The 26,048-nt window shown below is 41.6% G+C and overlaps 1 protein-coding gene across 1 annotated transcript in view; it reads right to left on the reverse strand.

Annotated features, from left to right (window-relative positions):
* The window catches only part of SDR16C5 (short chain dehydrogenase/reductase family 16C member 5), a 47,523-nt gene extending 21,760 nt beyond the window's left edge, over positions 1–25,763 (reverse strand). The window contains exons 1-3 of the mRNA XM_063130746.1: positions 25,662–25,763; positions 10,727–11,070; positions 5,771–5,902 (exon numbers count right to left, since the gene is read on the reverse strand). Coding sequence (XP_062986816.1) covers positions 5,771–5,902; positions 10,727–11,047 — 453 coding nt within the window. The 5' untranslated portion in view covers positions 11,048–11,070; positions 25,662–25,763. The remainder of the gene's footprint in view (positions 1–5,770; positions 5,903–10,726; positions 11,071–25,661) is intronic.
* Between the last annotated feature and the right edge of the window lie 285 nt (positions 25,764–26,048).

A 26,048-nucleotide genomic window follows, 5' to 3' on the forward strand; every position in this document is an offset into this window, starting at 1 on the left:
GTCTTCAAGAACTTCATTTTGTTTTTGACAGCTATTTGCAGCTGTCAGTAAAGGAATGCGAGAGGATAAGAAGAGAATCTACCAGTGGTACAGTTGATCTGGGTGTAATTGAAAACAATATACCAATACCTGTTCAGCTTGAAAAATTCTGGTCATCTACCTCAAACGACAAATCTGCAGAAACTAGCATGAACAAAATTGCAAGAGGAATACTTCCAGTTATCTAATGGTTCAGTTGTTAATGATGAGCTGGAACTTGCAACTCTATTCACAAGAGAAGGAACCCATGTTCTTGAACAACTAATAGATTGGAAGAGGCTGGCCTTATAATTGTTCCACATGTAGACTGGGCAGTTCGCAACAGTACAGAGAGAGTTGTTGTGCTTTCGAGTGATACTGATGTCACTGTCTTGCTTCTTCAATTTATGTCCAATTGGGTTTCCAAAGGTATGTCTCAGTTATGGGTATGTTTTCAAATAGAGGAAAATCATTGCTTCATTCCAGTTCATAAACTCTTCAAAAAGTTAGGTCCACAGATGTCAATAGTAGTCATAAAGGCTCATATTCTAACAGGGGATGATGAAATCAGCAAAATCAGGACAAAAGTTGGAGCTCTAAGTACTGAACCAACAAAATATCTTACTGAATTTGGGAAAACACCTGATGACTGTCATTTTGAGGAAGTATAGAAGTACATGGTACGCGACTGGAAATCACACTCAAAATGTGACACTTTTGACAGTCTGTGTTTCAGTGAATATAAAAGATCTGGACTAATCAGTGAGCTTCCTCCCACATCATAAAAGGGCATATCACAAGAGCATTTTATCTGGTAAGAAGATGTATGTACCTCTTAGATTACAGTTGGGAAAATGATAATGATATCCTATGATCAAAAAAGTTCTTGAATTTCCTGCCAAGTGATCTTTTATGTGTATGAAACGGTAAGGTTTGTGGTACAATGAGATGCCCATGTCGATTTATAATTTTCTGTAAATGTTTGGGGGGAAATTGCAAAAATGCTTATGTTAAACTGCTTTAATATTTCTATATAAATGTGTTTTTTCCTGTTTAGTAAGTCTTTAGATTTATTTATTTATTTATTTATTTATTTATTACATTTCTATACTGCCCAATAGCCGAAGCTCTCTGGGCGGTTCACAAAAATTAAAATCATAGTAAGACAATACAATAGTAGCACTTGATGAGTATACAAAATAAAATACATTCAAATTTCATTCCTTTTTTTAAATGAATGATGCAATAAATATAATGTTTTAGCATACGTCATGAAAAAATGACCATATAAGCTAAACATTCACATTACATGGCCTACTGTAAGGATAAAAGTTTGGGTGCCATTTTTTTAAAAAGGTGGAAAGACTGTCTTTCCATCAAAATTAATGCCATTGCTGACCTGCTCAACCCCAGAAACCTATAGTTTAAAGCCAAAATCACATTTGTATGCTGATTTGTCGAGAAAATGAGACATTTCAGCACCGTCTTGGAAAATGGTAGAAGGAGTACTCCGACAATTAAAATAACATATTCTTTGAACTCCTTGACCCTAAAAATGTATACTTTGATTCTAAACACAGGATAGTTACTTCTGTGATTGACGAAAACTAGTGACCTAAAGAAAATTGTCCGCCATTTTAAAAATAGCCTCTAAAAAAGTTCTGTGCAAGAATTAGAATGTCTACCCAAATTATTATGTTAATCCAACACCTCAAGATCACATATCAGCAGAGAAAATCTCTGGACCTAAATTTCTTTATGGGGGTTTATTGTGGGGACAGGATTACTCTGGGCTCTAAGGCTTCCAGCAGTGGTGGGAGCACAAAAGCAGGGAAAGGCAGCAGCTGCTTCCACTTCTTATTATGTTCACCTCTTTTGAGCACCACTGAAGGGGGGATTGGGTCCATGGCAGGATCTAAAGAAAATCTCAAGCGGTGGCTGCTGCCGCCTGCTTACTTTTCTGTGATACAGCACAGAGAGCTGATCATGTTAGGGCAAGCTACGTCATCCTTTCACTTGCTCACCTGTGGTTTCTCTCTGGGTGGCAGGCACAGGTATGCGCAGTGCATTTCATTAGGGTGTACAACCGGGGATTTTTATTTTATTTTTTAAAGGAGAACAATCATAAAGGACATTATTTCTACTCAATAAAACAAACTAAAGAAGCTAAAACTTAACTAAGCTTATTTTTTTGAAGAAATTAACAACTTTACTTAAAAAATGAAACACAAAATACAAAATTTTTGCTGTAGTGATAACCAAGGCATATAAAAGATACCATCAATTTTCATGATCTTTATCTTTAACCAGTTAATGAGCAAACCCAAATTGCTAGAGAATGAGAAGTTGCTCACCAGGTTTTATGGATTTAAATTCCTTAATCACATCATATTTGACTAAGACAGAGTCAAGGGTCAGTCAGGGGTGGGGGAAGGCATGCGAGAGTGAGGCGTCCCTGGCCCCCTCCTCCCCACAACAGAGTCAAGAAGAAATCAGGGGTGGGGGAAGGCATGCTGCAACGCCGCTGCAACCCCAGGCCCTCATGAGGTGAAGGTGGCAGCGCTGCTAGGGAAGCCAGGTTTCCAAGCAAGTTCGATGACGCTGGTCTGGGATTATGTGGGGCAGAAAGGGGAGAGAGAAAGAGAGAGAAGGGCAATCTCTTACCCTTCTCTCTTGCGGCATTGCCAGGTCGCCCATGCCCCATCCTCCTCACCCATCCTACTCCCTGAGAGGGGCTGGGGCTTGGTCTCCTTCCCTCCACTGCGACGGGGAGGCCAGGCCTGGAGCAACACGGCAGCTACTGCTGCAATGGCGCTTGCAACTCGGCTAGTATTATGAAAGAGGGAGAAAGATTTCTCCTGATCATGCATAATTTTGTATGCCTCAATCATGTTTCCCCTTACTAGTCTGTTTTCTCAGGAAAATAATCCCAGACAATGTAACCTTTCCTCATAGGGGAGTTGCTCCCCAGCTCCCTGATCATTTTTGAGATGTGGTGACCAGAATCGTACACAGTATTCCAAGTGTGGTTGCACAGATTCTTATAGACAGTATAATCTTGGCACTGTTCCTTTCCTAATTACTCCCAACATGGAATACTCCCACTGCTCACTCCGAATTCCAGATCCTTTATGAACAAGTTGAAAAGAATTTCTCCCAATACCGATCCCTGTGGGACCCCACTATTTACCACCCTCCATCAGGAGAATTTACCATTTATTCCTACTCTCTGCTTTCTGTTCTTTAACCAGTTCTTGATCCATAAGAGGACCTCTCCTCTTATTTCATAATTGCTAAGTTTGTTCAGAAGTCTTTGGTGAGGGAATTAATCAAAAGCCTTTTGGAAGTCTAAGCAAACAATGTTCTCCAGATCTCTAGAAGATCAGTGAGACAGGATTTATCTTTGCAGAAGCTGTGTTGATCCTTCTTCAGCAGGACCTGCCCTTCTATAGGTTTACTAATTCTGTCTTTAATAATGCTTTCAACCTATTACCTGGAATGGATGGCAAGCCCTTCCTTCAAAGAGGCTGCTTTTACACACCTCCGCACCTTTAAACTTTGTGCCAGTCACCCACAAGTTTTAAAACCTGCCTGATACTTAAACTCAGTTATCTGAGATACTGAGGAAGTAAAGGTTGCATGCCAGAGCAGGTTTTGCATGCCACCTGCACTTTATACTTAATTACATTAAATCTCATTTGGTATTGCTCATTCATCTGATTTAGTTTTTAGTAATTCCTGCCTACATCGAATGTTTCACCTTGCTCAGTTTTAGAATTCTCTTGTTTGGTTCCCCTCTCTAAATGGAATACCTTCAGTTCTAGGCATTCAACAACAGGATTCCTCCCACAGTTTCTACTATTAGAGATGTGTGGCATACAACATTACGCCACTTACACTCTGACCCATTTTCTCATGTTAAATTGACTTTATGAAGCAACCCAGATCTAAATTGGCAAAACGTTTTTATGGCACACATGGGCAGATAAGGCACTTCTTACTATGGATCAGCTGATTACTGCTGTTGATATGTTCTTGCCATTTTCTATCTGGTGTGCCAAATACGATTTGCCAAGCATGGCTGATTGGCAATACTTAAAATTGCAGCCTTTGTTAGTATGTAGGTTTGACCCTGCCACTTTTATAACATCAAAGTCTCCATCATTACTGAAAGTACTTTTGGCTCAGTTCAGACATGCTTCTCAACAGTGGTTTTTAGAACTCCACGGTGGAGTGTTTACACCACCATTGAGAAATGTGTTGTCTGGCGGGAGAACTCCAGGCAATGGTGGAGGTTTATTTTGGAAAGTCTCCATGCAGAATATCCATGCTGTGCAGAGGAGAGCTCCTGTACAACTGTTGTGTTGCGTGATGTGGAGTTTACTGTTGCACTGAGTTGACTTTTCCCACTAGCTACAGAGTTCCCTGGCAAGAACAGCGAAAGGAGTGCTGCTCTAAGAGAGCCTCTGGGATTGGTTTTTTGCAGCAATGGCTTCTGGGATACCATCGGGAGGACAAGGGGGGAGGAGAGAGGGGGGAGGATCAATCAAACGTCAAGATAGATTTCAGTCAACTCCACAGTAGCCCACAGTCACACAATGTAGGAGTTAGAACATGTTGTGTGGGGAGTACCCCCTAAAAACTCAAACGTTGAGTGGAGTTTTCACATGTGTTGACTAACATGTTGTCTGAACTGAGCCATTGAGTGTGATCAGGCAAAACAATCCACAATCCATGTTTATAAATACTTGATATTTGTGAATGAATATGATATACAGGGATCTAAGCATAGGGAACTGAATTGTCCCATTTGCCTAATTAATGGATTGCTGCTTTGGCATTTTATTCAGCAATTTTTTTTGTTTCATGTCTATTGACACAAAGTCTAATTCAGCTAATTGCTGGCAATGCAATGCAGCTAATGCTTCTTTTAAACATGTTTCAGCAATGTCCCATAGCTGCTTCTTTTGCAGAGGAGACTATCATATAAATTTTGTACTGGAAGAGTCTTTAATATTTATTGATGTACATGTCCTTTTAAATTATCGACCTGCTTCTTGGAAATTAATGATCAGTGTAAATGGATTTTTATGGCCTTTTTGACAGACTGATATTACAATATTGGAAGGATAAAAGCTCACCTCTTGTAATGCAATGGATTGAGGGCTTTACAACCTTTTCAATATATTGATGCCATATTTGGACATTTATTTATTTGTTTGTTTGTTACATTTTTATTTATTACATGTTGAAGCTGATGTATAATTGCTAGAAAGTTGTACTTTCATATGTATGCATTTCATAAGTATTCATTGATAAGGATATATACAAATCTATCCTCTTCTTTCTTCTTGTTGTTGAAATTTCACAATAAAAATGAGTAAAAATAAAATAAAAATGTTTCCTATTAATTTATGTAGGACAGAAGTTATACTGACAGATCTTCAATTTCTTACAGCTCCTAGATCCCAACTTGGTGGCTACTCTCCAATGCTCTGAAACAAGATGGATTTTAATCACAATGCCTTTCTCCACCCCCAAGCTTTAATCTTTTCGTTGTAAAATGTTACTCCTAGTACATGTTTATCTAGGAGTGTATAAGAGTGTCAGACTCCCCAATTTGGTCAAGCTTTGGCTATATCATAGAATCTGTTAACCCTACTATGAGACAAGTCCTATAAGATTTTTTTTTTTACTGATCAATAACCTATGCAAGTCCAAATATACTTTCAGTTAATGACAAATTTGTTACCCAGAAGTTTGACATTGTGTTCACTTCCACAGTCTTCTCTATTAGCAAGTCTGGAGCCTCCAAAAACCGATTTCCTGTTACGATGCCAGCATTGTTAATCAGGATACTAACATCACCAACTTCCTTTTTCACCTAGGACAAGCACAGCTTGTTAGAATATGTTCCAATTTATGACAAAATCTAGCAAATTTACAGAACTAAAAGAAAAAAGAAAAAAATAAGCTATCTCTGTAATCAAGATAAGCCTGGGAATAGAAAAGGATTTGTGAGGTTCTCCATAATGGGTGAGTTTGCAAAACATGAGAATCCAACATGGCAAACAAACCACTTAGTGTCGGTTGTTTGCAGAACAACCCACAGTGAGCCTGATAGACAATCAGGCTCGCCGTGGATTGTTCACCCTCTCCTTCCCCTCTCAGTCCTCCAGCCAGCTCCAAAACATACGCCAGGAAACTTTGTGGCAGAAGCCGTCTCATCTGCCATCCTGTCCCCTTCCCTGCCCTGATTCTGCCCTCTCCCTGCTATGGTCGCATCGTGTTTTTGTTCTGAGCTTTCAGGCCTCAATATTTACACAAATGGGGCCAGAACACAGGTATATATGCCCCAAGAATTCGTGCAAATGTCTGTATCATTATTATTATTATCATCATCATCATCATCATCGTCGGCTTTTCACAATTGCACAAGTTCACACTTGCGGCTATAATATTAATATAGCCTTGCCTATTGTTTTGTATATTTCAACTGTCAAGGGGAACCAAAAGCAGACAAGTTAATTGACAAAATGGGACTGCATATACCGTATTTCTTCGATTCTAAGACACACTTTTCCCCCTAAATAAACAGCTCTAAAAATGGACTGCGTCTTAGAATTGATGGCGTCTTAGAATCGAAGAAATACGGTAAGAGGAAAAGAGGAAGCTCCTGCAGCACTCTTGAGCCATGCGAGTGAGGAGCTGGTTGGGTAAGCGCCTGGTTTTTTGTTAGGCAAATTTATTCGTAAGTCCCATCGATTTCCATGGGACTTACTCGCGTGTTGTCGTCCCCTGGTGCACAGACAAGTAAAGAGCGGGACTGGAGAGTTAAGTTTACTCTTTGTTTCAACGCCCCCCCCTTCTTCCCGCACAAACGGCAGTTTCTTCTCTCACAGAGGGAAAAAAGAAAAGGACACAACCATTAGAAGAAAGCGCGGAGGGGAGGGGAGGAGGTTGGCTGGGCGGTGAGGGAAGTATTTCTTTGATTCTAAGATGTCCTTTTTCCCCAAATAAACATCTCTAAAAATGGGGTGCGTCTTAGAATTGATGGCGTCTTAGAATCGAAGAAATACGGTAGGAAACTTTGATTGCCGTTGACAGGTTGAGAAAAGGGGACCAGATTGCCCCCTTAGCATGGTGATTGCATGGTGATCCCCAGGGTTTTAAGTGTTGAACAGATGCCTCTGGGTGCCCTGCTTCCATTCCATGCTTCCCTGAGTCTCCAGCAGGTTCTTTTAAGGGAGGTCTACGTCCCCCTGCTTTTCACTCCTCCCATTCACAGTAACCAGAGCACATTCCTGGGGCTAATAATAAATAATAATAATATCCAGCTTCATTTGCACAAATGTCAGGATATGAAAAATAATTCTAAAAGGGGTTGGCAAATTAATGACAGACCCTCCGAAGTACCGTTTGGGCTTCGGTGGAGGGGCGATCACTGCAGCACAGGAACGATTGCTCTGGAAGGGCGGCAGGTTGCCCCCACCCGCTCTTGCTGAACAGCCTGCTGACCAATCACAAACCATGATGGGTAAGGTCAGCTGTGTTCAGACAACACACCAACACACCATGGGTTGAACTGTTGTTCCCCACCTCGATCAGAATGGAGAGGCGGGTAAGAAATAAATTTATTATTATTATTATTATTTATTGTTGTTGTTGTTGTTATTACTACGAATGGGGTGCCAGGGTGGTTTGTTGGCAGAAAATAAGCCAACCTATGGGAAACAGTACAGCTTCAGATGCCACCACAATCCACCATGCCTTGTTTCACACAATAACCCAAGATGGGTTGTTGTGTTGTCTGGACCCATTCAATAGCTAGTTTCATATAACATGTTCAGTGCTTGAGTGTGGGTTGTTTATTGAACTGTGGGTTAGCAGTTAACCACTTAGTGTGGGTTAGCACGTTGTGTGAATCAAGCCAATGTCAAGACATTATTGGGGGGGGGGTATCAGTTTTCCTAAGAAAGTCCAAACAATTTCTAACTTTTTTTCTAGAAAAAAACTTTAGTGTTCTTTAAAAATACTGGAAATGGCAACAGAGGATCTTTTAATCAAACCCCTACCCATTTATCATTAGAAGCACTTTGAGTGGCCTATTTATTGAATCATAGAATAGCAGAGCTGGAAGGGGCCTACAAGGTCATCGAGTCCAACCCCCTGCTCAATGCAGGAATCCACCCTAAAGCATCCCTGACAGATGGTTGTCCAGCTGCCTCTTGAAGGCCTCTAGTGTGGGAGAGCCCACAACCTCACCAGGCAACTGATTCCATTGTCATACTGCTCTAACACTCAGGAAGTTTTTCCTGATGTCCAGCTGGAATCTGGCTTCCTTTAACTTGAGCCCATTATTCTGTGTCCTGCACTCTGGGAGGATCGAGAAGAGATCCTGGCCCTCCTCTGTGTGACAACCTTTTAAGTATTTGAAGAGTGCTATCATGTCTCCCCTCCATCTTCTCTTCTCCAGGCTAAACATGCCCAGTTCTTTCAGTCTCTCTTCATAGGGCTTTGTTTCCAGACCCCTGATCATCCTGGTTGCCCTCCTCTGAACACGCTCCAGCTTGTCTGCGTCCTTCTTGAATTGTGGAGCCCAGAACTGGACGCAATACTCTAGATGAGGCCTAACCAGGGCCGAATAGAGAGGAACCAGTACCTCATGTGATTTGGAATCTATACTTCTATTAATGCAGCCCAAAATAGCATTGGCCTTTCTTGCAGCCATATTGCACTGTTGGCTCATATTCAGCTTGTGATCTACAACAATTCCAAGATCCTTCTCGTTTGTAGTATTGCTGAGCCAAGTATCCCCCATCTTGTAACTGTGCCTTTGGTTTCTATTTCCTAAATGTAGAACTTGGCATTTATCCCTTTAAATTTTATTCTGTTGTTTTCAGCCCAGCACTCCAGCCTATCAAGATCACTTTGAAGTTTGTTTCTGTCTTCCAGGGTTTTAGCTATCCCACCCAATTTTGTGTCATCTGCAAATTTGATAAGCGTTCCCTGCACCTCCTCGTCCAAATCATTAATAAAAATGTTGAAGAGCACTGGGCCCAGGACTGAGCCCTGCGGTACCCCACTCGTTGCCTCTCCCCAGTTTGAGAAGATAGTACTCTTTGAGTCCGATTCTGTAGCCAACTGTGAATCCACCTAATAGTTGTTCCATCTAGACCACTTTTAGCTAGTTTGTTAATCAGAATATCATGGGGCACTTTGTCAAAAGCTTTGCTGAAGTCAAGATATATGACATCCACAGCGTTCCCACAGTCCACAAGGGAGTTTACCCTATCAAAAAATGAGATCAAATTAGTCTGACAGGACTTGTTCCTGACAAATCCATGTTGGCTTCTAGTGATCACCGCATTGATTTCAAGGTGTTTACAGATTGACTTCTTTATAATCTGCTCCAGAATTTTCCCAGGGATGGATGTCAGACTGACTGGTCTGTAGTTCCCAGGTTCCTCCTTTTTGCCCTTTTTGAAGATACGGACAACGTTAGCCCTCCTCCAGTCGTCCGGCACCTCACCCGTCTTCCGTCATTTTGCAAAGATAATTGACAGCGGTTCTGAGAGTTCTTCCGCCAGCTCCTTCATTACTCTAGGATGCAGTTCATTGGGCCCTGGAGATTTTAACTCATTCAAAAATACTGGAAATGGCAACAGAGGATCTTTTAATCAAACCCCTACCCATTTATCATTAGGAGCACTTTGAGTGGCCTGTTTATAGTCACTAAGGTTACTCTGTGTTGAGGCAGTATAAAGCTCTTAGCATTTTTCAAATAAATGTTTTGTAAAGTATGTGCAGATATACTTCTTCCATTTAAGCTAAACTAATAGGGACTTATTTGTGGATAGTGAGGACTCCCATGCATATAAGGAACTACTATGCAGAAGCAACATTTAGTGATGCAACATTTCATAGGAATCAGCAACACAAGACCAAGGCCCTTTCTACACCTAGGGATTATCCCAGGAAAATGGAGGGATCGTCCCTGCCTGGTCCCGTGATCCCCTGTGTGTCATTTGCATGCACAGGGATGATCCCAAGGTAAAAGGCAGGTATAGAAACAGCCAACATTAAACCCAGATATTGGAATACGGATTACCCTAAAATTTGCATTAATTTTATGGGGCAATGTTTTGCTGCTTCTTTTTTTGCAGCATCTTTGTCAAGCAGGGTGTGCTTCTAATCTCAGGGCCTCAAAGATGAGAAAAAGCAAATGAGGGAGGGAAAAAGGGTTTTGGCACATCTCTCCTGGCTCCTTCCACGTTCCTCCTTTAGACCTCACCCTTTAGAGAATTTGATAGTGATCTGTGTTCTAAATGTGTAATTAGCCTTTCACAGTTAACAGAAATAAGGAAGTCCAATAACATCACTGCAGTCTGAGGGACCATAGTTCCATGACATATTACATGTCATGGAACCAGCAGAAGGCCCCATGGTGAATTCCTGATGCCTCCAGCTATCACAGTCAGGTAGTTGGTGATATGAAAGCCTCCTACCTGGATAAATCAAACGGCTGGTAGTATCAGGCTGACACAGTGGCTTTTTACAAATACAGCTAAGCACAACTTTACATGACACAGTACTTCTAGTTTCATCTCTTAAGATATCTACATGCCACAGTGGCATATCTCAAAGTGATTAATGACTGGGTAAAATATAATAATCAATAAGAAGTCCATCTGCAATATATAATTACCTGATCTGCCACTCGGTAGATCTCTTGCCTCTTGCTGCAATCACAAGCGTAGTTATGCACTCTTATGGCTCCAATTTTTCTTGCTAGTCTGGCTGTCTCTTTGTTTCCTTCCCCGTTAATATCCCAGAGAACTAGAGTGGCACCAAGACGAGCAAATTTTAAAGCCATGAGCCTTCCAATTCCACTTCCAGATCCAGTTATAAGCACTATTTCACCAGCAACATTCTTCTTCCGCACAGGAATAAATAATAAAAAGATATACTCCAGTGTGTAATATAGACACAGCCCTATGAATCTGAGTGTTTCCAGGAAGAAGTTCATCTTGGAGATTTTTTTCCAACTAACTGTTGAATAATAACAAAGACAAGTTAGAGCTAATTGCCAACAGTACATATCAAGCTCCAACCATCCACCCACAGTTGGGGGTCAAAGCGTATCCCAACAGTATGGCAGGGGCAGGGGGGCAGGCAGGCATGGAAATCATAAGATTTGAAAGTCTTCTGCAACTCCATGTTCTAGAATTTCTCCACTATGATGAGATTTGAATTGCCATGTGGTATTCCAATCCCACCACCCAATCTAGTAAAAAACTCATGAGTTTATTCTCAGTTTTGGGTCAACTCCTACTGGAATGCACTGAGAAAACAAAACCAAAAAAGTTAAGCCAGTGAGTTGACACCTCCAGGGCCTGCTACTTTGTTCTTGCCCTGGATAGGCAGAAAGACAGAGACATAGAAATGCTTTAGAGTTCCACATCCTTCACCCCCAAACCCAGAGTGTCCCTCATGATGAGGTGGAATTCATTATCACAAACCCAGCCTTCAACCTATTCTTCACACCAGGAGGGAGGGGGGCTAACTGGGGAAAGCCTTGAACTGCTCTGTCTTGCCCTTGTCCCCTGACTCTTCTGTCCCTAGCAGGAGAGACCGATGCTGCCTCTTCAAATGCTGACACAGACTGGTGCTGGCGTGGTGCCCAGGTTGTTTTCCTCTGCTCATACCCTTCCTGCAATGCAAACATCTGGCATACTTGGGGATTTGCAGCAACTTCGAAATGATCCCATACAACACTATATTTCTCAAAAGGTGACCCAGACATTCTACTACCTAAACTCTGAGTCTCCTCCAACAACACAGGAGTACTGGGGGCAGCAGAAGGGGGGAGATGGTAATGGTGCCGGAAGTTATGCCTCTTCCACACTGCTCCCCACAGAAGTACAGACAATGCTGCCTTTAGGGCAGCAGACAAATAGCTCATCAACTTCTCGGATCTCGTTGAGAGATGCACCACTGCACTGTAGCTCTCCGGGGGAATGTCAATGTGACGTTTTACTGTTTGTTGCCAATGATATGTATGCTGTAAGTATTTGCAATGATTTACTGCTTATTACTGTTTAGAATGTAAGTGCTGAGGACATCAGATGGTAAGTGGTTGTTATTGAGGAGTGAGTGAGTAAGATGTGTGAGGTAATTCTGATTGGCTGGCGGTAGAAAGGTTTGTATAGGCAGTTAGCAGCTGGGGGGGAGTTAGGGAAGGAAGAAGTAAGGAGTGTGAGTGAAGAGACTGTCAGACAAGAGTTTGGGATTTGTCAGAGATAGAGTTTTAATCTGAGTTTGGTCTGTGTTGGGTCTAGTGTAAGAGTAGGAATACTGTGCTTTATTATTTTGGAGAAAAAAGTGAAGGGGAGGAAAGAGTGTAGGCTAGCAGGTGAAATAGGCAGGATTGCAAATGAAACTGTATGAAATAAACAAACATTGAACCTGATGAAACCATAAGCTTTGTAACTGCATAAACTTACTTTTGTTTAATAAAAGTTATTCTGTTTCTAAAACCTGGATTGGATTTTCAGGGTACCTGAGATAGAGTACCTCAATGGTGGCAGTGGCAAAGGAGTAGGAGTTATAAAGAGTGCTGGTAGAGATGTGAAGGCCTGGAACCACCACCGGAAAAATTCAGGAAAAAAACTTTCCCCTCCATTTTTCTCCAAAGCCTTCCGCCCAACCCCGAAAAAATGAAAAAAATAAATAAATGAAAAAATGGGATTATGGAATGTTTTATTTTAGCATGATGAATAAAATGTTTAAGACAAGGTGTTCATATATTTACTTCTCCAAATGATTTCTAAAAACTATGTACAGTATCAGATTATTACAATTTCTGTGCACCAAAGACAAGCAGGTCCTGGGTTGCAAACTGAGACATCAACTCTCAAATGCAAGAGTAAGTTGCATTTCTGCCTCTAGGGGGCACTGCCACTGAAGCAGAGACTGAAACAGATAGTGATAGCTATAGCTCAGAAAATGAGTCTGATTAAATTTCATGCATATTCATTGAGACTTGGTCCCCCCACTTTTCTGTTCTTTTTATGGGAATGGGTGCTTTATGCATGCTTGACACTGTGGAGGACTGGTGGAGATATATATATATATATATATATATATATATATATAATATGTTACTAATATTGACCGTTTGTTCTTTGTTTTTAATTGCTTTTTGCCTGCTCCTAACAAACTGGCAAAACCAAAGAGGTTCCTTACAGTTCATGAGGTTGTAGCTCCATTTGTTACAAAAAAAAAGTAAAAATTTAAAAATTCAATTTGTAATAATTCATTGAATAAACTGTACTTTTAATGTATCATATGTGATAATTTTATGCCAAACCAACTTGTACATAATTACATTTTATGTTCCTAAAGTAACAAAGTGACTTTCAATCTGTAAAAAGTGCTAATATTCCATTCCCCCCCCCAAAACACCCCTGGGGGGGAAACAGGGGTGGTTTTTTTTTCATGGCTTCAAAATTTTTGGAAATTTTACATCTCTAGTGCTGGGTTGACTGCTGTGAGGCCAAAAAGGGTCAGTGAGTCACAGGCCGTAGCTAGACCTAAAGTTTATTCCAGGATCATCCTGGGTTCATCCCTGCCTGAGCGCTGGATGCCCTGTGTGGCACTTAGATGAAGAGGTTTGACCCCAGGACAATCCTGGGATAAACCTTAGGTCTAGCTACGGCCACAGAGTCAGTGAGCCACATTCTGGCTTGCCCCTTGGTTGGGATCCTTTGATTTAAGGAGAGAAATAAAGGAAGACCAAGGGGAGGGGGCATCACAGTCAACACCTAATAAAATCTCCTGCCTCTTCCACCACTGGAGAGCCAGTCTTCCTGCTGCCCACTGCTTCTACAAAAAGAAGCAACTCTTCCGTTTGAGTTGACAGGCTCTCACTCCCGCAACCAGATGAAGCTTCTTGGAGGAATGCTCCAACATGATACTATTTTATTTATTTATTTATTACATTTTTATACCGCCCAATAGCCGAAGCTAGTGCCTGCTGCAATGGAAGGACTGACAGCAAGTTGTAACAAGCTCTCCCTGGCCCTCTGACTCCTCTACCTTTCCCCTTAATACCTTGAGCTGGTTTCATAATTGTTACATGTTTATTAGAAAAAGAACCAGTGATTAGATGACAGAGAGCTCACACAGACAGGAAAATTAAATATTAGGTAATTATTGGGTATTAAAAGTAATAAACACACACAGGACACTTCTCCAAAGAGATTGGAGTTTTGATTAAAACATACCACTGAAAGTGGATCTCTCAGTCCTTCATTCCCTTCCTCCACCCTGCCCCATCCCTGCTCATCTGCATTTTGGAGAAGTGAAATCAAAACATACTATTTGGCAAGGAGACAGAATGTCTGCATCTCCAACCCCAAAACAGTAACAAAACTGTGCTCTGGCCTGGCTTCAGTTCATTAGCTTTGGAGGGAAACACCAGAGCCAGTCTGGAGGGGCCTGACTGCTCAGGCTTCATCCAAACCCAGTGCACACCCCTAATTCTTGTAGGCCAGTATTTCCTAACCAGCAAGGCCAAAGTCAGCACATTTAATCTGCCATTATGTAGCCATCTTTTTTAGGAATGGTTCACACAACACCGAGCCATAATGTGTAGCTCAAATTCCTTAACCTCCATGGCTTACTTAGCACGTCATCTGAACAGGGTCATTATGTACCATTGACCCCAATAACCACTTAGCATCTGTACTGTTTTAATGAGAAAAGAAAATTCTTAATGAACACATCGTTGTTGATTTTTGTTTTGCTACTTGCAAATGGTGTCATGCTTAATACCATTACTTTAAGAGTAATACCATTTTGTTCTTAAGGCTTTTTAGGGTTACACTTGATGTTAAAATTGGATTGATACAGTAATATTTTTTAAAAAATCAACAGTAGGTTCAGAGGATTCTAGGTTCAAAGGATGATGTCTAGAAAAGCTGGAAAAGAGGGAAATTAAAACACTCCAAGTAATTACAACTAATGACTTCTACCAAAAAACAATATGCAGCGATCTGAACCATTGATAAGCAATTAATATAATTTTGGCATCTATATTTGCAACGTCTACAGAATTTGGGAGCAGCAGCAGTGAACCACTGAGCCCTGTGGCTGAGCTGATACAATATACATCTTAGTCCTTGGGTAGACCTAAGGATTATCCCAGGCAAATGGAGGGGTCATCCCTGCCTGTTCCCGGGATCCCCTGTGTGTTATTTGGATGCACAGGGATGATCCCAGGACAATCCCAGAATATAGGCCTGGTCTAGCCATGGCCATAGAATGGGCTCACAAACTCAATTCTGAGGGAACAGAACAGGAAGCACCGAATCCTCACAAGTTGTCCCAATCCTTAAGGGAGTGATCACTTTGGATTGAACTAAATTAATGCTCTAGCTTCAGGGACAGGGCCATCTACATTGGCAAGATAGCAGTGGCCCCAGGAGACTGGAACCTAAGGAACAAGGCAGCCAAAAGAAGAAGGCCCTCAGTACTAGACTGACAGGGAAGTCTGTGGGAAAAGTAAGTATAAAAAACAGATGTCTTATGCAAAGAAATTAAGAACAGAGGAAATGAGATCATTGAAGGATGGGGAGTGGCGAGAATGATCATACAGAAGTAGCAGAAACTGTTTGTTGGCAGATACAGAAGAGACAGAGCTGGGCAACAAAAGACACTTGATATGGTAGGAATGTGAACAGCCAAGACTTATAGATGTGCCATTTTTAAAGGTACTGGAGCCCTGAGAGAAGAGAGGTGGGAACCTTGCATATAACTGAGGAACACAAACGATTTTGAGCTGGATAGCTATCATTTAAAGGAGGTGGTGATTTGGTGACTTAAGGTTTGGTGGTTTCCCCCTCCCCTCTTCTATCCCTGCCACTTGTAGCATATAAGCCAAAGAGGTCTAAGAATTTCCCTGATAAAGAGTTGCATCACAAACTGCTCGAACACAGAATATGAAAAATTCTCAAAGAATACAGAGAATCTCTGTACTGTTGTTGATACAGTAAATCTCTAACCCTCATACTTGCAGAGAAAACCTCAAATGGCAACATTAATTTTAGCTATACACATAAAGAAACAAAAGAGGTTGGGCTGGGGTTTTTCACGAGCGGAAATTTCTTCAATATAGGTGTTAGCTAGATATGTCTCAATAATTCTGTATACAAATAGCTTTTGACTGAACCTTTTTAAATACAAAATGTATGTTGTAACTTATAATATACTATGGAATTTTGTTACTGACAGTGAGTGACTAGGTTCGGACGACATGATAACCCACAATAGGTCCAATAACCAATTGTGGCTTATTTAACCCATTTCAGGCATTTTTTCCCATTTCACGATGGCTTATTTGGCCAAATTAACCCATTTTGATAACCCACAGTTTGCAATAGGAGTTATTGAACCCATCATGGGTTATTGTGTCATCTGGCAGTCATGGTGGGTTATTTAGGTCACCTGCAGAGCTGTGTGGCAAGAGTGGTTCAGATCGCTGCCGTTCTGCTCCTGTCAGGCATTCTGTGTGTAATGGAAACAGCTTACACAGGCTATTTCAGCAGTATCTATGGGGGAAAATGCACAATCAAACTGCATTAATAAACACAGATAAGATGAAACCTATATCAATGTAAAGGATGAGATGAAACAAGCCATGATGTGTATTAATGCAGTTTGATTGGCTGTTGAATGCATGTGTTAGTTGTTAATCCATGTTCCCTTGTTGAGGTTTGGCCTGTTCTTGATTGGCTCTGGTTCAGCTTATAAGTTGTATTGTAGCATATGCTTGCTTGTGATTGAAGCTGGTGCTTTATACTGGCAGAAGTTAATATAATTTGGGTGTTCTTAAAGAAAAATATTAGAGACAATTATTTAATGGTAGAGAACAATACAATTGTGAATTACTTTATTCTTATAACAAATATTGAAACATTAATGAACTAGGAGTGGTGGAGAGATAAACAAAACAAGAACTCTTGGAGACTTCTTATCAACTATCGACAGAAAAACATCACTGTCATCAGAGAGAGCAATTAGAACCATGAAGCAAGCCTGAGAGTTGCATTATGGGACATTCATAGAATCTTCAGTTTAAAGAGATATTCTCAGGCTGAGTTTCTTGCACACTCAATGTTGATTACATCTAACACCCCTTTTCAATGGCGAGTGTACAAGTCCATGAGATCGATCTTCTCTCTTAGACTTTCAAACTTGTGTTTGGTGAATGGTTTTGTAAGTGCATCTGCAACCATTTCTTCTGTTGGTATGCTTTATGACAGGACCAAATGTTTTGTCGTAATCTTTGCCATATTTTCTGGGAATACCCCTTAGCCTCCAGTCTGGCTTTGTATCTTTGAATCTCCCCTTCTGCATCAGGTTTGATTTTAAAAACCCATATGCACCCTACTTTCTTTCTTCGGGGTGGTAATTCTGTGAGTGTCCAGGTTTGGTTTTGAGCTAGAGATTCAATCTCTTTCTCTTTGGCTTTGCTCCATCGTTCCCTTTCTGCTGCTGGCATCTTCGTTACATCTTCCCATGTCAGGGACTCTGGTATAGCTTAAACTCTGGCAAGATAGGAGAGTCACCTGGGTGGAATTATTATTATTATTATTATTATTATTATTATTATTATTATTATTATTATTATTATTATTAATTTATTTATATAGCACCATCAATGTTTGACCTGGTTGAACAGTTGACTCAGTCTAATATTGTTCTTTAAGAACACACAAATTTAGACTTCTGCCAATACTTTAAACAAAAATGTTTCACATTTTCAAATTTGTTCATATATGTTTATAAAAAATAGAATTTAATTTGTTTTGAAGATCTATACAAATTTATAAACTGGATGTGCTTCTAGAGGCCATTTGTTTTGTTTTTTGGAGTATCTTGGAAGCTTAAAGCAGGCTTCTGTGACGTTATTAATGGGTGAATTAGTACCATTGCTTGGTCGGAAGGACTGCAGCTAGATAGGGGGTGGGAGGATAATTCAGATTATACAAGTAGTTTAATAAGATACAGTAGCTTATTTAATAAACTACAGTAGCTTATTTTTCTGATTGTGTGGGGAATAACATTAGTTATTTTCAAATTAAGCTACTGTGTGCTTATTAAGACATCATGGCTTAAAGTGACATCCAAACCTGACCATTAGAACATAAGAAGTTCTATGCTGGATCAGACCAAGGGTCCATCTAGTCCAGCACTCGGTTCACACAGTGGCCAACCAGATGTTGGTCAGGGACCAACAAAGCAGGACACAGGCGTTGGTGCAACAGCACCCTCCCACCCATGTTCCCCAGCAACTCGTGCACACAGGCTTACTGCCTTGAATACTGGAGGTAGCACATAACTATCAGAGCTGGTAGCCATTGATAGCCTTCTCCTCAAGGAATTTATCCAACCCTCCTTTTAAAGCCATCATAATTGATGGCCATCACTACATCTTGTGGTAGTGAATTGCATAATTTAACTATGTGCTGTGTGAAGAAGTACTTCCTTTTATTTGTCCTGAATCTCCCACCAATCAGCTTTATGGGATGACCCCTGTTTTTAATATTATGGTAGAAGGAGAAAAATGTCTGTCTATCCACATTCTCACTATGTACAATGTTGTACATCTCTATCATGGCTCCCCTTAGCCTTTTCCCCCCAAGCTAAACAATTCCAGCTGTTGTAATCTTCCCTCATAGGGGAGATGTTCCAGCTCCATGATAATTTTAGCTGCCCTTTTCCCAGGTCCTTAAACTTTTTTTAATATATGGTGACCAGAACTGTACAAAGTATTCTAAGTGTGGTCACATCATAGTTTTGTATAAAGGAAATATGATCATAGAATCATAGAATAGCAGAGTTGGAAGGGGTCTACAAGGCCATTGAGTCCAACCCCCTGCTCAATACAGGAATCCACCCTAAAGCATCCCTGACAGATGTTTGTCCAGCTGCCTCTTGAATGACTCTAGTGTGGCAGAGCCCACAACCTCCCTAGGTAACTGATTCCATTGTCGTACTGCTCTAACAGTCAGGAAGTTTTTCCTGATGTCCAGCTGGAATCTGGCTTCCTTTACCTTGAGACTGTTATTCTGTGTCCTGCACTCTGGGAGGATTGAGAAGAGATCCTGGCCCTCCTCTGTGTGACAACCTTTTAAGTATTTGAAGAGTGCTATCATGTCTCCCCTCAATCTTCTCTTCTCCAGGCTAAACAGGCTAAACTTCACCAGGCTTTTAGTCTCTCTTCATAGGGCTTTGTTTCCAGACCCCTGATCATCCTGGTTGCCCTCCTCTGAACACGCTCCAGCTTGTCTGCTTCCTTCTTGAATTGTGGAGCCCAGAAATGGACACAATACTCTAGATGGACACAATACTCCAGGGCCGAATAGAGAGGAACCAGTACCTCATGTGATTTGGAAGCTATACTTCTATTAATGCAGCCCAAAATAGCATTTGCCTTTCTTGCAGCCATGTTGCACTGTTGGCTCATGATGTTGGCAGTAGGGATGTGCACGGACCGCCCGATCTGCAAATTGCAGATCGGACCCGCCCCACCCCGCCTTGATCCGCCTAGGGTCCACTCCACTCCGCCCCCTCCCTCCTCCCCCTTACCTGTGTCCGTCCAGGCCCATCCCAGCTTCACTAGAGCCCGCGGCTCAACCAGGAACTGTAGGCCCCAATTGCGGCCTACACTTCCTGGTTGAGCCGCGGGCTCTAGTGAAGGTGGCGACAGGCTACGATGGACGCAGGTAAGACCCCCCTCACCCTTACCTGGCTCTGCCACCATCGCCACACTGGCGGCTGCAGGGCCAGGTAACCCCCTCCCCCCTACCTGCGTCCGTCTGCGGACCCGCGGCTACTTCAACTGAGTCCGAGGACTCAAACATGAAGACCAGGCCGCAGTTGCGGCCTAGTCTTCCATTTGAGTCCTTGGGCTCAGTTGAAGCAGCCGCGGGACCGCGGATGGATGCAGGTAAGATCCCCCTCCCTTTTACCTGGCTCTGCACGGGCGGCGGCAGCGGCAGGTCCAGGGAACCCCCCCTCCCTCCTCTCCCTTAACTGCATCTGTCTGCAGAATCCGTCTGCAGACCCGCAGCTGCTTCAACTGAGCCCGAGGACTCAAACAGGAAGACCAGGCCGCGGCCTAGTCTTCCTGTTTGAGTCCTTGGGCTCAGTTGAAGCAGCCGTGGGACTGCGGACGGATGCAAGTAAGATCCCCCTTCCCCTTACCTGGCTCTGCCACCATCGCCGCATGGGCGACAGCGGCAGGGCCAAGTAAACCCCCCTTACCTTTTTTGCGGAGCTCCGGATCGAAGCTCCGGATCCGCCTTCACCTCGATCCGCAACGCTCCGCGGCTCCCCCGATCCTCTTCGCCTCCGCCTTAAGGGGAGGCAAAGCCCCCCGATCCGCTCCTGCTTCTCTGGTCCGAGGAGAAGTTTAGCATATCCCTAGTTGGCAGTTTTATTCTCAATTCCTCTTCTTATAATGCCTAACATGGAGTTTGCCTTCTTTACATCGGCCGCACACTGGGTTGACATTTTTTTCGAGCTGTCCCCCACAACTCCAAGATCTCCTTCTTGTTTGGTTACCAAACAAGCTCAGATCCCATGAAGATATACTTGAAGTTGGCTTTTTTTGTCCCAATGTGCATCACCTTAAACTTGCTTACATTGAATTGCATCTGCCATTTGGATGCCCACTATCCCAGTTTGGAGATATCTCTTTTGAGGCCCTCACAATCCCTTTTTGTTTTAACAACCTTAAATAATTTGGTGTCAGCAGTAAACTTGGCCACTTCACTGCCCACTCATAATTCCAGATCCTTTATGAACAATTTGAAAAGAACTGGTCCCAATACTGATCCCTGTGGGACCCCACTATTTACTACCCTCCAAAAGGAAAATTTACCATTTCTTCTTACTCTCTGCTTTCTGTTATTTAATCAGTTATTGATACATAAGAGGACCTCTCCTCTTATTCCATGACTGCTTAGACTATTGTCGAAGCCAGAAGAAACTAGGAGTAGATCCAGCAAAGGCTTAGGAAAAGAGGAGGCCTGGACCTGAAAAAGCAGCTGGCCAAGGGAAGAGGGTGGAACTTGAAAAAGAGTTGTCAGAACCGAAATGATTCAAAAGAACACAGGGAAGGAAACCAGAGAGAATAGGTAGAACAAAGAGGTATTTATGGCAAGGAACTTGAGAATAAGAAGGAAGAAATTTTCTTACTGATTTGAAATAACCAGCCAAAACTTTGACTATAGGTCTCCCATACATTTTGATAAATGCATAATATATTTCCCAAAACTAAGATAACTTTTGTCCAATAATATCTTTTCCTAATCTTATACAACCTGCAATGTATTCCCAACCAAATCTGTTCTTTGTCTCTATGCCAATTCTCTCTCCCTTCTTCTATTCAACACCTATTTCTGTTTGGATTTACCTTGAGAGGGTTCTACCCTGAAAGGTGTCCTATAAATGATTTTAAATACATAAATACATTTCATCAAATACAAGGGTGGACCCAAGCCAAATAACTGCCAAAAGCACAAGAGACTTGGCCAAAAATCTGAGTTGGCTCAGGTGCGTTTGTTTTAACCTTTGCTCTTCAAATCTCTCAAACTCAAACACATTATGTGGAAGTAAATTCCACTGATTTCAATGTTATGTGCTCCCAGGAAAGCATTATTAGGCAGACAGGAACAGGACCATGAGCTCCTGTGGTAGCAGAGAAAAGATATGCAATACACGACCTGTGTTCTGAGGACAGGGACTTCCCGGGCCCCCAAATCAAGGAAGTATTTCTATAGTTTCCCATGAAATCCTTGCCCACAATCTTCTGCGCTTTTCAGTTTGAGAGACTTGAGCTTGTGCAATCCTAGAAACGCTTTTTGGAGAGCAGATCCTATTGACCTATGCAGGTTTACTTGGAAGCACCAGGCTATACTTCTCCTGATGTCAATGAGATAGATTTAAAGATACATAATACATAAATTGAGCTTAAAATATGTGGCACAATCAAGCCAAATTACCCTTTTCTCCCTGCCACATTTTAGACTACTTTTTCCTAAATATCCAATTCCCTCCTCTTCTATCTCTTTGTCAGCAGAAATTGATCATTACTTTTCTGGTTTGATGAAAAGCAATGGAGAGCCCCCATGTATGTGGTAAAGGAAATCCTGAGCATATTGAATCTGATTCCAGAGTTGCAGGGGCTGGAAATATGGTCTCACTTTAATATTAATGTTTCAAGTCAGCCTTTCCAAACTTGGTACCCTTTACCTGCATTAGACTACCACCCCCATAACCCTCAGTCAGCATGGCCATGGGCTATGATGACTGGGGGTGATGTGAGTTGTAGTCTAACACAGCTGAAGGACACAAGTTGGGGAAGACTGTTCTAACCAGGGTGGATTTGATTTAAATCAGTTTTATTTAAATCATGATTTATATCACAAGTTAAATCACTACTCAGAAAAACTCAATTTAATCATGTGACTCCCCCAACCTCAAAGTGCACTCTTCCTCACTATATTTCACACAACTCAGAGTTACCAAAGACTCATTCTTGCTAGTATAATATTAATATTTACAACCAGATGGAGGTTTCATTTTTAGAATAGCAACTTTTCAGATTGGTTTTACAGTTATATATATATAAAATACTGATTTGGTTATACTATTAGAAACACACCATAGATAATTATGAAATTATAGTGAGGTGAACTATCTCCAGTTTAACAGGTTAATCATTCACATTTGGACAACTTTTCTGCTGTACTTTATGGAGGGAGAAAAATAATCTTACAAAAACCTCTGGAAGAGCATGACATTGTAAATGGATTAATGGAATTCATTTACCAAAAAATTTAAACAGCCTCATGCTACATAATTAAATTCTAATCCTTATTTCATGATGAATAACCTTTGTACTATAATGTATCTAAAATAGAAAACTATCTTTAGATTTTTCCTCAAAAAGCATTTTATTAAAAAAATCTGATAAAAAAATTCAATTTTTTGTATTTTTTAAAAAATAATAATTGATTTTTATCCACCCTGGTTCTAAGTACAACAGGTTAAAAATGAAAAAGGCCATCACTACATCTTGTAGTATCTGTCCTGAATCTCCCAGCAGTCATCTTTATTTGATGACCCTGGATTCTAGAATTATGGAACAGGGAGAAAAACCTTTTACTTTCTCCACTTTTATCATGTCTTCTTGTTCTTGCCTTTTTTCAAAGCTAAATAGTTCCAGATAGTGTAACCTTTCCTCATGGGGGAACTGCTCCAGCCCATGAATAATTTTAGCTGCCCTTTTCTGAAACTTTCCCCACTTTATAATAGCCTCTTTTAAGTGTGGTAACCAGAGCTGTACATAGTATTCCAAGTGTGATTGCACCATAAATTTGCATAAAAGCAGTATGATGTTGCCAATTTTATTTTCAATTATTTTAATAATTATGCCCAACATGGGATTTGCCTTTTTCATTGCTGCTAGCACTACAATCCCAGGATCTCTTTCTCAGTCAATCACCATCAACCTGGATCCTATCACTGTATACAAGCAAAGATTTTTTCCAGCAATGTGCATCACTTCACAGTTGCCTACATTGAACTGCATTTGCCATTTTAATGCTCATTCTTCTACTATGGAGAAGTCTTTTTGGCGTTCTTTGCAAACTCCATTCTAAAAATGGTAATTTTAATTGCACTCACAGCATTAGCAATGATACTAACGGTGTAATGAATTGTTCTTGGAAAAATATTGGGACGTAGTTCAAAGTATAGAGGAATTACATTCCCCACAATAAATGACAATTAATCTGGCTGCCATATCCTGAACCAGTTGAAGGTTTCAAACACTTTTTTAAAAGGCCATCATTTACTGGAGGATGCATAATTGTGGAAAGTATTGTTTAATAAAAGGGAACTTGTTGACACTGTAACACAGAGAGGTTAATTTGTAAATTTATCATCAGCAATGCTGAGCTTCCTACATGGAATTGTATCCAATAGTAGTCTAATTTAAATCCTATTCATTTCAGTGGATCTACTCTTAGTAGGGCTAACGCTGGATACAACCCATGGTACTTTCATAATTGTAAAATATCTCTCTGTGTGCCAAGAGTGTTGTGCTTTACCTGGACACAAATCCCACTGAATATAGAGAGACTTACTTCTGAGTAAATATGCTTATGACTGCACTGTTAGCCTGATTTCATTATTCCTTCATTGTTGTGCATAGCATTGAGCATCTATTTTGTTTATTATTACCCAAGGCATGAAAAGCATTGAGAAAACTGACTGCTAGAGTCATAACTCCATGATACATCTTCCAGCTAACTACAGCTCATTTTCTCTTTAAGACAAACTATTAGTGGATGGGCTGTTGTTTTCTCAATTTTTAAAAAAATCACTGTAGAATGGAAGAACCTACAAAAGCAGTTTTCTTTTATGTCAAATCTCAAGGCCATGATTATAACATCTCAACAAATGTTTGATCAAGAAAACGTGTGACACACTTAAAGTTAAGCACCTTTACAGCATAATCCTGTGCATGTTTACTTATAAGTAAGAACACAGTGTGTAGGCCTGATCCCATCTTTTTACAATGAAAATCTTATGCCATTTTTAGACAGAAAAAAGTCCAACAGTTCCCAGCATTCCTCAACATGGTTGTCTGGGCCATGCTAGGAATTGTGGACTTTTTTCCTGTCCAAAGGTGCATATATATGATTCATTCACCCTTAAGCAGGTAAGACTTAAGGATATGTTGAAATCAATGCAAGTGAAAAACTACTTATCTTTAACTGGATTCCAGATATGATAGTTGATCGTTTACTTGAGTTCCAATTTTACAAACTACAGCTTACTTTGCACAAAAAGTATGCTTCCTCTCCAGAATTAGCCAGGATAGATAAGCTAGTATTTATTTATTTTCTACATTTCTATACAGCTGAATAGCCAGAGCTCTCTGGACGTTTCACAAAATTAGTACATTTAATAGCAGGGTGATTTCTGAAGGGTAACTCTGTATACAGATTGAGCCACTGCCACACAAAATCCCAACTTTTTAGAATCATAACGGAATTGCAGTTTATCACTGCCCACACTGGCTGGACAAGAAGTCCAAAAACAATCCTAGCTGTGCGCTTTTTCAAAAATTAGTCCCGCTGTTTTTAATGGCTTCTGCTTCCATCTAAGTGTGTTTGCATCGTAAACAGACCAACCCCTTTCCAACGGGAGACGGCTTCATTAGGTTACTCGATTCCAAACGGCTTTGTTTTGCGATTCCCAAGCCATTGCAGCCAGCATAATTCTTCGTCCCGAAGGAAGCGCTGGTTAACTGCCAGGCGGGAGCGGGAGCTCAAAGGGCTTTTGGATAGCGGTCTCTACGTTACCACTTAGCAAACAAGGAACTCACTCCCTGCCGCCTCTCTGAGGAGCTAGGCGGGGGGGAGAGCCCTCAGCTGCAAACAGGAGACCGACACCACTGCGGCACCCGCCCGTCCTCCCAGCCCAACGCCGGCGCATAGAGTCACGGCTTCCTTTCTTCTCCCCCACCCCGGGAAAACCGCGGGAGGTGACAAGTTTACCTCGCCTCGTCGACACAAACCAAGCGCAATGCTGTAAAGGCGCACCGAGAGAGGAAGGGCCGGGCCAGCGCAGGCGCTCTACAAAGCCGCCGGGGCTGCGTCCAGCCACCCACCGCACGGTCTCCTCCCCTTTCTGGCCCCGTGCGCGTGCCAAGGCCTTGGGCCTTTCGCCGAGAAGAGGCGAAAGGGAGCCGCCCCTTTCCTGAATTACCCAGCCAAGTTCCTGCCTCCCGGAGGCGCGGAGAAACAGGTTGGCCAGGGTGTTACTGAAGCAACTTTCGGTATGACTTTGGAGGCCACAATCTTCTGGCCAAATCCTCCCCCCAGAGGGAAGGGCGAACAAATGAACGGAGTGAGACGATGGGTCCTGCCCTCGCAGGAAAGCAA

Source organism: Elgaria multicarinata, chromosome 7, assembly GCF_023053635.1.
Source record: "Elgaria multicarinata webbii isolate HBS135686 ecotype San Diego chromosome 7, rElgMul1.1.pri, whole genome shotgun sequence".
NCBI classification, from domain to species: Eukaryota; Metazoa; Chordata; class Lepidosauria; order Squamata; family Anguidae; genus Elgaria; species Elgaria multicarinata.